We start from the raw sequence: 13386 nt of genomic DNA, 5'->3' as shown, positions 1-13386 counted from the left end.
GGTTGCTTAAGTAAAATTCGTCCCCCTCCCAATGCCTGCCTATACGAAACGTAAAAATCTCCTTTATTCCAATGGATGATTTTTTTCATGTGAGCCATTTAGTATTCGTCTCGTCCGTTTGGTGACTGCACCGCGACAGGAATTTCAAAATTTTCTCTCTTTGGATCTTAGCGCTATACGAGTTCTGACGTAACAGTAGCCTGCAGAAGATGCCCAGTTGTAACCCATATTTGTGTACTTAGAGGCATGATAAACTTATGATAATATTAAAGTAGAACGCAGATTTTTCGACCAGTGAAACGAGACCTTAAAGTTTACTACTTTATATTATTTCTATTTGTGCCTGATTGTAGTTTAAATCTGACGTATAGTAAGGACCTTGAAAACAATCCTTCCTCGAGCGCGAAAAGAATAACGTTCATTCTCTCAAGATCAAAACAACGTTCACGCTCTCTCTCAAGACCTGTTTTTATAGCAAAGATAAAATCTCAAAGCAATAATTACTGAAATAAATACGAAAACTTACTTTATTTATGGAACGTATTTTGCAAACGTTATTGAACTTCCTCACGCTGCTAACGTCGACACTTCACTCGGTGGGCGAAAAATTCCGAAAGGAACCATGGTCATCTTTGACATCAACGCTACCCATTTTGACCCGAATTTGTGGGAAGAACCGCGTAAATTGAAACCCGAAAGATTTCTGGATTCGTCCGGCAATTATTCGACAAAGAAATTTTCAGGTTACGTTCCATTCGGCGAAGGAAAGAGAATGTGTATTGGCGAGAAAATGGCTCGCAACGACTTGTTTCTCGTTATTGCTAATGTCATGCAAAAGGCGCGGATCGTCTATCATGGTCCGCGAAACAGAGGCGAAATGGTAATGGAAAACAATCCTCTTGTTAGTTTAGCGGCCGACTATGAAATCAAAGTAGTACCCAGGAGTTTATAAAATACATTTTTGGAAAAATTACTATGTTTTGGTACTTTGGTTATGGTTATAGTAGCATTGTATCAAATCAAAGTAAGAGTGAGAAAAAATTTAATATCATTCTCTCCCTTCAAGTAAATATGATCTTGGCAATGTTTTTAGTTTACTTCAATCAAGTGGTTTGTTTGTGTATTTGTTCCTTATGCGCAGTAACGATTCATTACCGAATCTGAACAAACTGTACCGCTTATATCTGTCACACTCTGCGGTACACTGTAACACTTCTCTCGAAGTGAAGTATTACAAACTTCTGGTCTGTAATATACCATTTCGATGTAACTAAAAGGGAAAGACACGCGGGTAAAACTTTGCCTTCCATCTCGCTTTTGGCGCCTGCACTGTGGTCTTTTTGTATCATGAGAGTGCGCAAAGACGGCAATGTATCAATCAACCCGCGTGTACGTCCCGATACTGAGCGAGGGAATAACGCATACGCGGAATAACGTATATTCGGAATAACGCATACTGGCAATAAGGCATAAATGGAATAACGCATAAATGGAATAACGCTTAATTGTATTAGTGTATAACAGGATTAATACATAAACGGAAAGGACTGGGGTAGTCTCCCAAACAGCGCGACTGGGAAAGTGCACGCTGAAGGGCTTGTCGAAGTGGTATGAAATAACAGACTTATCTGAGACCATCACAAGTGATGGCTCAGAACTGCTGAACTCACTGAAAAGCTTGGTGTGACTGAAGTCCCATTGCTTGGGCTTCCACCAGCCGAGGTTGTTGAGCCTACAGGCTCCCATAATAGCTTCTTCCTCAATAAAGAGGTGAAGGGGAAGCATATTAAGAAGGATTTCCAGAGAAGCTGTGGGGGCTGTCCTCATGGACCCCGTGATACCGATGCACGCCAGCCTTTGAAGCTTGCGTAGTTCATCTTGTCTTAAGGCGAACCCTGGGCCACCAGACAAGAGCTCCATAGGAGACCACTGGCCTGATGATCCTAGTATAAATCCAGTTTACAGCGCCAGGGCTTAAGCCCCAGGACTTGCTGACTGAACTCCTTAAACGCCAAAATAGAATTTTGGCCTTCTTGATGCTCAGATCAAGATGGGATTTCCAAGTAAGCTTGGCATCAAGAGTCACGCCAAGATACTTGACCTCGGAGGACTTCTTTAAAACCTGTCCAAAGAAGGAAATATCGTTGAAGAGGTCATTGGTCCTTTTCCGGGTAAACGGTATAAGGACAGTCTTGTTGGGATTGACGGTCAGGTTAACTCCCCTACACCATTCCTCAACATCATGCAGGACAGATTTCATCAGTGCAGCGATAATTACAGGGAACCTCCCTGTAACAATCACTGCGATGTCATCCGCATAGCCAAAACAGTGACACCCACCTCCCCAAGTCGACCCAGTAGCTCATCCACCACCAGGCACCAAAGAAGAGGGGAAAGAACCCCTCCCTGAGGACAGCCACGGTCGGTGGAGATCTCCAAGGATTCCCCGAGAAGAGACGCCGTCACCCTACGATACGTGAGCATGGATTTTATCCAACGACACAAAGTGTCGTCAATACCAAACCGCTCCGCAGCGCGAAGGATGACTTCACTAGAGACCCTATCAAAGGCTCCCTCAATATCGATGACCCTGTCAAGGCAGTTCAAAATGCCATGAAGCGCCGTCTCTGTAGATTTGCCTTTCTGATAGGCAAACTGAAAAGTGGACAGGGGTGTGTGGGAAAGAACACCATCCCGCAAATACCTGTCCACCAATTTCCCTAAAGTCTTTAGGAAGAAAGAGGTAAGACAGATAGGTCTAAATGCCTTAGCCTCAAGATAGCTCGTCTTCCCAGGTTTGGGAATAAAGATAACCTTCGAGCTCTTCCAGATATCTGGAATATGCGCCAGAGCAATGCAGGCTCTAAATATCCTGCACAGATAAGGGCCAATGGCGTCTATGCCTTCCTGGAGGAGAGCGGGAAAGACGCCATCTGGGCCAGGGGACATATAGGGCTGAAAGGAGTTTACAGCCCACTTAAGTCTAGAGTATGTAACTATCTTGTTGGCGATGCCCCAGTCCGCCCTGTGTGCTCTCCGAAAGTGCACGGGGGGAGCGTCGGTGCTTGTGAGGTCAAAAGCCTTGGAGTCCGGAAAGTGTACCTTAAGCATATGCTTAAGGGTATCAGTCCCTGACTTGGTAAACTCACCTTCTGCCACCTTGATGGTGCTGAGCTGGTGAGTATTATCATGAGCCAGGATCTTCATGATCTTGGCAGTAGCGAGGGCATCAGAGATGCTACCGCAGAAGTCCCTCCAGGAGTTCCTCTTGGCCTCCCGGATGGCTTTATTATATTTATTGAGGGTCTGTCTATAAATAGTCCAGTCCCCAGTCCTCTTAGCCCTATTAAAGAGTTTACGAGTGAGCTTGCGAAGCTTGCCAAGTTCCGTATTCCACCAAGGAACGAGCCTCGGCCGGCTGGCAGGCTTCGCCGGACAGTTGTGGTGGTAGGAATTGATAATGGCTTGTTGCATGAGATCAACTGCCAAATCAAATTCCAGCACCGAGGAAAGCTTTGGAGCATTACCTCTGAGTAGGAGGCAAAGTTCCTCCCTGTAGTCGGACCAGTCGGTCCGACGGGGGTTGCGCAGTTCCGTCTTAACCGAAGTTGACTTGACCGCGACCGAGAAGCAGATGTGCCTATGGTCCGAAAGAGACGGTTCATTAGACACATGCCAATTAGAAACCGACAGACTGATATTGTCTGTGGCCAGGGTGACATCAATGACCTCCTTTCTGTTAGAAGTAACGAAGGTGGGCTCATTGTGCCTGTTGAGAATATGCAGGTTCGTACCGACCAGATATTCAAGTAGTTCATCACCACGTCTGTTGCAGTCACTACTGCCCCACGTGACATGGTGGGCATTGGCATCACAGCCCAAAATGAGCCTGTCCCCCTGCCTCTCACAGCGGTCGACAAGAACGACAACCTCCTGTGGTGGAGGGGAACCCGTGGCATCATGGGGAAAGTAAGCAGACGCCATGATAAGGCCAGTTGCCACTCCAGAAGAGGAGGGCATTACCTTAATCACAGCAGTATCCCTAGTGAGGTAGTTCGGAAGTGGAAGGATGTCAAGACCCTTCCTGGTCAGAACACACGCCCTGGGGTTGGGTGAGGTAAAGTCATAAGAGATATTACCTACATTCTTTAAACGAAGGATTTTACCATTATGAATCCAAGGTTCCTGAATGAGGGCCACATCCAGGCCCTCTAAGGCAAACCTCCGGCATAGAACTGCCGAGGCTGCTTTGCAGTGATGCAGGTTGATCTGGATCACCTTGATGCTCATGTCTTAGGAAGAGAGGCGGCCCCGGCTACTTGCTTGGCGGTAGCGCGGAGTCCCGATCCAGGACCGGTATCTCCTTCGCCTCCACCAGCAGCACCCTCGGCCCCCAACTCCATCCCAGTAATAGGAGCGTAGGTCCTCTCGGTATCAGAGTCCTTCAAAAAGTCGGACTCTGTCCCGAGGTCTATATTTGAGCTATCTGGAAAGGATGGCTCTAAATTAATGCCAGCAATATTTGCTGCCAGCTCCCCACTCAGTATTGCCTTCTTCTTCAGAAGCCTCAGAGGCATTCTGGAGAGGGTCCTTTGGCGCATTCAGGACTTTTAATGTCCCGACATCCACGCCAGTAAGACCCTCGAAGCCGGCCTCCTTGATGGCCTCCATGGAGGAGCCATCAATTAGGAAGATCCAGCGTCTGGTGCTCTTCTCATCGAACGACTTCAGGCACCGCCAACAGTCGGTCAGAAACCTACCATTGTAGGCCTTCAATTGTCGGAGAAGAGCCACCGGATCAGTGGTGCGACGGTCCTTGGTCCGGAAGGACACCTTGAACGGCTTCGGGAGTTCACTGGCCTTCATCACTGAAAGCCGTGTTCCCCCTGTGGCACGCTCATTATGGTGTAGCACCTTCACGAGCCATTCGCTGGTCGCAGAATCCCCACATGAATAGATCATGGCCCCAGCCATGATGTGGAAATTGAGAGGACGCGGCAGCGAGCTTCCCGAAGAAAGCTCAGCGTCCAGTGTGTCAAGTATAGCGGCCTGGATGGGAACGACGTCCTCCTCCGTGACCGCATTAGTCGGATAGCCATCTTTAACGATGGCCATCTTGACAATACTGGCGACGTCGCAGTAAGACTTGGTCTTCTTTGACGCCGCAGCTTGTAAGCTAGGCGAGGGATCATGGTCCTCTGCCCTAGCTCTCTTTCCAGAAAGGGTGGTAGTTTCTCTTGCACCAGGCGTAGAGTCCGTACCCGGGACGTTACTCCCAGCACCCGAAGGTACAGGAGTCCCATCTCGGCCCGTATCTCTTGCACCCAGTGCAGAGTTCTGGCCACCTTTTTGGGATTGTTTTCTTCGGCGGTTGGCCATGCGCCTCCTATTAACTTCACTCAACCTGGTGGAACCCGATTGAGGAGCAGGAGGTGACTTTTGGCCTTCCGCCGATTGCGGGTGGGTGCTGCCAGAGGCAGCATCTCGCCCAGAAGCAGGTTGGGAGTTGCCTCCTTCCCTGAGAGAAGGCTGGGTACCGGTAGAACCGGCTCCATGCCCAGGTTTGTTTTTGGTTTTTGTTTTTAAAGAATCCATAAAGATCCCACGAGTAATGAGGCAAGTAAAAGGTCACCACCCGGTAGTCCTCAACCCGGGTGGAAGGCTAATTACAACGGGGTTTCGCCTGGTGCCCCGAGGGGATCGTTCGAGATACCGTAGATTAACTTCCCCGGTACCACACAGCCCTCAGCACGATACCTGCACACCTTGGCTTGGGAAGGGCGCGTATCAACTCAGCCCACAAAACGCAGTGGTTGACCAGCTCTCACCACCGAGGAGGTGTGATACAACGCACTGTTGAGGACCCAAGCTGGCGGCCGCGTGACTATAGCCGTTAAATGTTGTTCTTGGAAAAAATGGGCTTTTCGTGGGCAGTGGTGAATCATAGGTTTTGATAGATTTTAAAAAAAGGATTTCAGAAAAATTGAGCTGAAAAAGTTACATTTTGATATTTGAAATTTGAAAATATACCGTAAACTGAAAACTAAATAGGCGTTGACGTTATAATAGTCGATACTATGAGCGCTAAGCTTAAAATGTCAACTTTTGAAACTTATTATTTTATTAATGGACTATAGTTTTGGTTAGTTTTCATAATGGTTTTGAGGTTCTTTATTAACATTAAATGATTATAAAGCATTTTCTTTCTAATTCTTTCGACCTTCAAAAGCCGAGTGAGTACAACTCTAAATTTTAATTGGAAATAAACCTCCTCGAGTCGAGACGAGGGCTCACAATCCACTTAAAAGCTTTTTCTTAAATAATTAAATAAATATAATTGATATTAATTATTTTAATCGTCAGTAATTTACCTTAATTTTAGTTAAGTTGTTTTAAGAAACGTTATTCCTAATATAATTTTAAACATAGCTATTGTTGACGTTTCAATTCTAGCGTATGCCTCTTTAACAATTTTTGGAGATTTAGGTTAAATGTAAGTTGGCCGGTTCCCGAGAAGGGATAAGAAATAGTGTAATTGCGTGAAACTTTAGTGGAAGCCCTGCCATTGGAGGCGGGACGTTTCTCGTAACCCAAGCCGATTGCAGCGTTCATTGAAAAGTTTCTCCGCTTTGAAACGTAAGTGGTAAAAATGAACTGAAGCTATCATTAAGATAAAAAAATTCGCACTCAATTGTGAACTAAATTAAGAAAAGAATTCAGTCTCGCATTAATAAAAACTGGCAAATATATACGAGTAAAGTTTACAGTTATTTAATTAATCGAATTAAGTACAAAGATCTATTAAAACTGTACCAAATGCTAAAACGCATTAAATAAAACAATTATTGCTAGAAGTTGACCCCTCGGAATTATCTCAATTTTGGAATGATAATAAGCTTATAACCAGCTTTTCTGTCTGATATTGAATTTTCCTCTTTTAGGATATAATTGTATCAAGGCTTAAAACGGAGATCATATTAGATTTACAGATTGAAATCCCCCCTTCATTTTAAGAACGTATGAACACTGCAAAAGAATATTGTTGGAAAACATACCAACCTTAATGTCGTTTTCTTTATATAACTGAATAAATATGGTTTTAGCCACATCGTTAACGAAGGGTTATTAGTTCGACCTAGTGTGTTGAAGATGATGAATGTGTTTCGTTCGCAGGTGTGAGCCTCTAACCGTCATTTTTCATTTACCCTTCTGTATTTCCTTTTTAACGGATCACGTGACGTTAAGTCCTCCGCTGTGCGACCAGGTAGGTGCGTGCTACATACAGAAACTATAGACCTTTTCAATGTAAAACACGTTGGGAAACCAAAATAAACCTCTCCGAGTCGTGACGCAATTAAGAGGTTTTTCTTAAATAATTAAATAAATATAATTGATGTAATTTAATCGTCACTAATTTAGCTAAATTATAGTTCAATCATTTTAAGAAATTTTATTCCTAAAATCAATTTAAACATAGATATTGTTGACGTATGAATTCAAGCGTATGCCTCTTTAAAAATGTTTGGAAATTTAGGGTAGGTCTATATAAAGCGATTGATTTTTTTGATTCACTATAAGTGATAACAGGAATACATAGATTTAGTAAATCTATGTATTCTTGGTGATAAGAAAGCTCGCAATTGCTTGAACCTTTGGTGGAAGCCCTGCCAGTGAGATTCTAGACGTTTCTCGTAACCCCAGCTGATCGCCGCGTAAATCTTAACCATCATGATGATAATGGAGTAGAAGCCAATAATTGCTTTCTGCACAAACACGTTTGCTCCGATTTGCCAACTGCGAACGCGGTGACAGACACACACACACAGTGTAAATACTCTCCGTGACGTCATCGTCACTCGGAGAGGTAAAAGGGGGCTAGGCAACCCTCAGTATCAGGACATACAAGGGGGTAGATACATTGTCGACTCTGAGCACTCTCATGATGATACAAAGAGACTACAGTGCGGGCGCCAAAAAGCGAGGTGAAAGGCATCGAAATGGTCGATTGTGTGCCGTTCAAAGGTTCAACTTACCTTCCCCCTTTGACTTTCATTTCTCTACTTCCTCCATGGTGGAACCGTTGCGAGCGTGCGCCTTAAAATTTAAACTCTCCCTAGTTTGAACGTCACCTGAGACTACTTCAGAGTAAATTTGAAGGTTTCTCAGGCTTCGGTAGTTGTGCTGAGTAACAATTAGTACCCTTTTAAAATAAGTTTGTTGGCCGGTAATAGTGCGCAGACCAAATTTGCGTCCGGCTCTTCTCTGAGAGTATTCCCACGTGACCCTCCTCCATTTCTCGTAGCTGTTCCGATATGCATTCGGCCTTCTAATCTCTAGTTCTTCCACGAATCAACAAACGCGTTGTTATCATTTTTGCTACATTGTATCGATTGCACTAACAGTTTTACCCAAATAGTAACAGTAATAAGTACTAACAAAGACAAGTAGACAGTGAGCGAAGTAAGTAGGGCGTTGGCATCGCGCGATTCACGTTGCCAACGATGTGGCTTTATTATGGGCGAGCCCATCTTGTTTTTGCTTTTTGTGGTTATTTACCTCATGCTAAGTTTTTTCACGTGTAGCTATTCTTATCTTCTATAAAGCAGTAAAATAAACAAAGAAAAATAATGTAATTAAGGAACTGAACTCCTTAAGTATTCCAAGTTTGGCCCTAGTAACAGTTTCGTTAGCGGCGGCGAGTGGTCAACAACAACAGCAGATAAAGTGCACGGCGCTAACAACTATCAGAACTCCGATGTATGATACTACTCCAAGGTCTGTATATTTTTCAAAATTTCGCACTAGCGACCCGATGCTAAAACTGTAATCAACGAAGAGTACAATATCTATATCTGCAGAAGTCCATTAAATTAACCTAAGAAGTAACCTCTCCCCTTTGCCAAGCCAAAACTGGAGTTCGTAAGGAAAGTCAACTTGTAGGGGATCAACTGGAGCCGCACTATGCGTTCGTTCCTTATTTTTGATCTTTTTTAGAGCAAAACCGTTCCTGGTCCCTTTAGAGATCCAGCGTTCATGGGCTGAAGAAGTCACGCCCCGCTCACGTGAAGAAAGACTTGTTGATTGGAATTGAATAAAGCGTTGAATTCGTCTAAAGCAAAAAACTGAGTGACTTTGTTGGGAGGGGGAAAAAGTTAAAAGGACTTACCCACCAGAAACGTACTCTATACCAGCCATTGTAATTGCTTACTTCCTAGGGTAATTTAATGGACTTCTGATATCTGTAAAAGTAAAGTCCTGACGTACTGACTGATAATTCAGAATGTAGGACATAATCCCCCATAGGAGAAGAAAAGGACATAATCCCCTCAGGTAGGAGACAAAATCCCCCGGAAAATTTCCCCCGAATGGATGCCGAAGACAGAATACCCCAAGCCCTAGGACAAATTCCCCCCAGCCCCAGGACAAATTCCCCCCAGCCCCAGGACAAATTCCCCTCAATTAATGTAAAAAATAATATTTTGGAAAAGGCGTACCTTTGTTGGTCGCTATAATTTCCATGGTTTAATGAACAAGTGCTAAAATATGCATTGTCTTTTATAGAAATCTTAAAAAATATTAAGCCTGTAACTATAGGCCTAAAGGGAGGGAAATCTCAATATTTTAAAATGTAATGTTACTTCGGAAGAAAATAAATGTAAAAAATAATATTTTGGAAAAGGCGTACCATTGTTACAATATTTGCAAAATATTATTAACCGAACCCAACCTAACCTAACCTAACCCATCCCAACCCAACCCAACCGAACCTAACCTAACCTAACCCAACCTAACCTAACCCAACCCAACCTAACCTAACCTAACCCATCCCAACCCAACCCAACCGAACCTAACCTAACCTAACCCAACCTAACCTAACCCAACCTAACCTAACCTAACCCAACCTAACCTAACCCAACCAAACTCAACTGAACCCGAATAAAATCAAAAAATTGACAAACTGAATGTCAATATTGAATGTTAGTGACACAACCAATTAACAATTCGAAAGCAAAAATTGTTTCATATTTGCAATTTTTCTCCATTATTCACGCTAATAACTAATTATTAATACGTAAACCCATTCCTACCCTAGAAATGAATGAAACTGAACGAAATAATTTCAAATTATATTTTGATAATACTCACGTACCTTTGGGGAATCGAACCCACCATTCGTCTCTCCGCTGTTCAACGCCTTATCCACTACGCCACCAGATCGCTGAGGCTTCCAGTGTTTTAGATAATATTGATATTGTATTTTTTATTGTCGGGGGATTATGACCGGGGAATTTTGTCCAGAGGGTGGGGGATTTTGACTAGAGAGTGGGGGGATTTTGTCTACAGAGTGGGGGGATTTTGTCTTGAGAGTGGGGGGATTTTGTACTCTTAACTAGGATGGGGGGGAAATGACCGGGGGATTTTGTCTTGAGAGAGGGGGGATTTTGTACGTTTTTAAAAATGGGGGAATTATGACCGGGGGTCTTTTGTCTTGGGGGCATTTAGTCCGTATACCGATAATTCAGGCCCAGCCCAAATTAGCTTGACCTAAAAGGCTGAAATTTTACAGGAAAGTTACTGTATAGTAGTAGGCACGCTGCCATCATGAAAAATGGCGGTCGGAAATGTAACGAAAACCTTCGTTATGGAATAACGTTGATTGCGCGTTTCAAACGATTTCAATAACATTTTGTATACTGGTTCCCAATACCCTACAGACAAGCCTTATGGCTTTTGATGTTCGATTTTCCGTCATCTTTAAAAATGGCAGCCCGATAACAAATTAAAAGGTTCCAACAGGCATGGACGAACCATGCAACGGGCAACGCCGAGTGCCTTTGCTGCTAGTTTTTACCTCTCCGAGTGACGATGACGTTACGGAGAGGTGTTACACTGGACGTGTCTGTGTGTGTGTCTGTTTTTCTGTGTGTGTGTCTGTCACCACGTTCGCAGTTGGCAAATCATAGCAAACGTGTTCGCAAAAAGCAGTATTAGCTTCTACTCCATTATCATCGTTGGGGTTAGGATTTACGCGGCGATCGTCTAGGGTTACGAGAAACGTTAAGTCTCCCAATGGCACGGCTTTCACCAAAGGTTCACGCAATTGCGGGTTTTCTTATTACTTATGGTGAATAAATCCGACTATCGCCTCATATACCCCAAATATTCAATAATTGTTTAGAGGCATACGCTTGAATTCAAACGTCAACATTAGCTATGTTTAAAATGATTTTAGGAATAAAGTTTTTTAAAACGATTAGCAAGAATTAAGGTAGATTTCTGACGATTAAATTAATTAATATCAATTGTATTTATTTAGCTATATAAGAAAAACCTCTTAATTGCGTCTCGACTCGGAGAGGTTTCTTTTGGTTTCCCAACTTGTCATATAATTCTTACAGACAACACTTGTTCCTTTTCTCTTCTGAAGTTTTGATACGTGCAAGGATTTACGTGAATGGTCGAAATGTCGCCGACAGAATTTGAATTTATGGGAAGTGATCGATATTTTAAATACAAGTATCTAAAATTAGAATTTTCATATCTCACACGTTACTTTCGATTTCAAAATGATTTTTTTTTAATTTTAGATACACACAGGAAACCCCAATAAACGTAACGACACTCGAGGTGAGTTTATCAACATTGGGTTTCAGACAGAATTATTTTCCTAGATTGCAAATAAACTTTTAGCTTTTCTTATCAGGAAACGTGGGAGATGGAGAACACCGTGCCATGTTACAAAATTATTGGCGATTATTTAAGGCGATCCCTCAACATGAAGTAATTGGAATTCAATTCGAGCAATCGCTAGAAACGAGAAAGAATTGCGTTAACGTACAATCATGAACGAAATAGTGAACAATCCAGGACTTAACAGCCGTTCATTCACAAGTTGTTGAGAGAGAAAAAAATTAGGGGAAAAATTGAAGTTGAATTGATTTTGGTAACGCCATCTGTGGATGAAGAAATAAAGCATAATATTTGAACTTTTGAAGTCGAATGGAGTAAAACCCGTTATCACCGGTTTACTCTTCTTCAAATATTGGAATTGGGTCGTTATTTCTGTAAAATGGTTAAGAATAAGCACCGTGTGTTTCCATACCGTAACAGTGATAATCGGTATTTACATAACCCGCAATCTCTATTTCGCGTATGCAGCCACAGAAAGCCACCCTCTAACGTGACCTTTAATTCTGTCCCTAAAATGACGTAGTTCCGCTAGCGCGAATTTGAATCAACAGGGGCAATAGTAGTAGTGGGCGGTTTTTTCGCTAAAGACATGTCCTGGATTGGTCACTATTTCGTTCATGGTACAATCAAGAGAAAATAGAAGAAGAGAGTATAGAAGGTTGCTGCGACTCGATTGAGGGGTTAGATTTCAACCGACCTAGCGTCGCGACTCCACACCCCTTCCAGGATAGCCTCCTCACAGCTTTTAGACAGAGAAAAATAGTTCCCGCAAAACAGACTATGGACTCAGAGGCAGGGCCGGAAATAAGCAAAGGACACTGGACGTTGTCCAATAAAATTTTAAAATGTCCCATAATTTTTTAAAAAACTAAGGGGGTCACTGGACGGTTGACCAGTAAAGTTTTCCGACGCTTTGACAGCTTGACTATGAAGACGCGACGCAATTTTTGCGCACTGGGACAATGTCCTATAAATTTTCCAGTCAAAGGGGGTACCACTGAACACAAGTCCTATAAACATTTTTTCTTATTTCTGGCCCTGAGGCGGTAAACGAGGGCGGCTCGCTCTCCCAGAACATAGCCCACTCGTTCACGCGCAGCGTCCGTCAGCGCAGATCGAGTGGGCTATGTCCAGAATTCAGCAGCGCTACTTTCCAACAAAAAAATCTAACTTCTAACCTTCTGATTGCTTACTTTTAGTTTTAGAGAGAGGGGGGGGGTTAAAACTGGACGAAGTAAAAAGCAGGGATATAGTTAAATTTTGACCCAAGTATTGGTACGTCACATCCTCCTAAGTCTTACCTCTGTTCTGGGCCCAAAAGGTCAGGGAAAAGTCAGGGAATTTTAAAAGTTTCAGCAAAGTCAGGGAATTTTATTTTAGCGGGTAAAGTTTCTGGGTGATAAGTCTTTATTGTAAGAGTAATGAAAGTTTCTCCTCATCCTAATCTCTTAACACAGAAAACTCTAGAGCAATCCTTAAAAATGTCTAGAATTGTTTCTACAAAGTAAAGGCTCTCTAAAAAATGTCTAGAATTGTTTCTACAAAGTAAATGCTCTCTAAAAAAATCTCTTAGACTGTTATTTATAGTTAAAATGTTTCTTTACCATTTTGGTGCAACAAATACACTGGAAAACTTAATGTAGATCGAGTTTATTTAATTATAAGCACTTAAAACGTGCTGGGTAAAAGTTATTT

The 13386-nt window shown here is 42.9% G+C and overlaps 1 protein-coding gene and 1 long non-coding RNA gene across 2 annotated transcripts; one reads left to right on the top strand and one right to left on the bottom strand.

Annotated features, from left to right (window-relative positions):
• The first annotated feature begins 622 nt into the window (after positions 1–622).
• On the top strand, positions 623–952 carry LOC149668256 (cytochrome P450 18a1-like). Its single transcript, XM_089841263.1, has one exon. It carries the CDS (start codon positions 623–625, stop codon positions 950–952), a length of 330 nt encoding a protein of 109 aa, XP_089697389.1.
• A 5940-nt stretch (positions 953–6892) lies between these two features.
• Positions 6893–9416, bottom strand: LOC149668255 (uncharacterized). Its single transcript, XR_016368026.1, has 3 exons — positions 9167–9416; positions 7060–9109; positions 6893–7026 (listed from the first exon to the last, which is right to left on the bottom strand). It is a non-coding gene; the product is annotated as an uncharacterized LOC149668255 (long non-coding RNA).
• Between the last annotated feature and the right edge of the window lie 3970 nt (positions 9417–13386).

This window comes from Phalangium opilio, unplaced genomic scaffold (assembly GCF_054372755.1).
Source record: "Phalangium opilio isolate 3A_F unplaced genomic scaffold, DU_Popi_V2 ptg000056l_1, whole genome shotgun sequence".
Classification (NCBI taxonomy): domain Eukaryota; kingdom Metazoa; phylum Arthropoda; class Arachnida; order Opiliones; family Phalangiidae; genus Phalangium; species Phalangium opilio.
This window is presented reverse-complemented; position numbering and strand designations above follow the sequence as displayed.

What these genes read in the sequence shown, in the direction of transcription:
- LOC149668256 (XM_089841263.1), top strand. Translation starts at nt 623, where the DNA reads ATGGTCATCTTTGACATCAACGCTACCCATTTTGACCCGAATTTGTGG.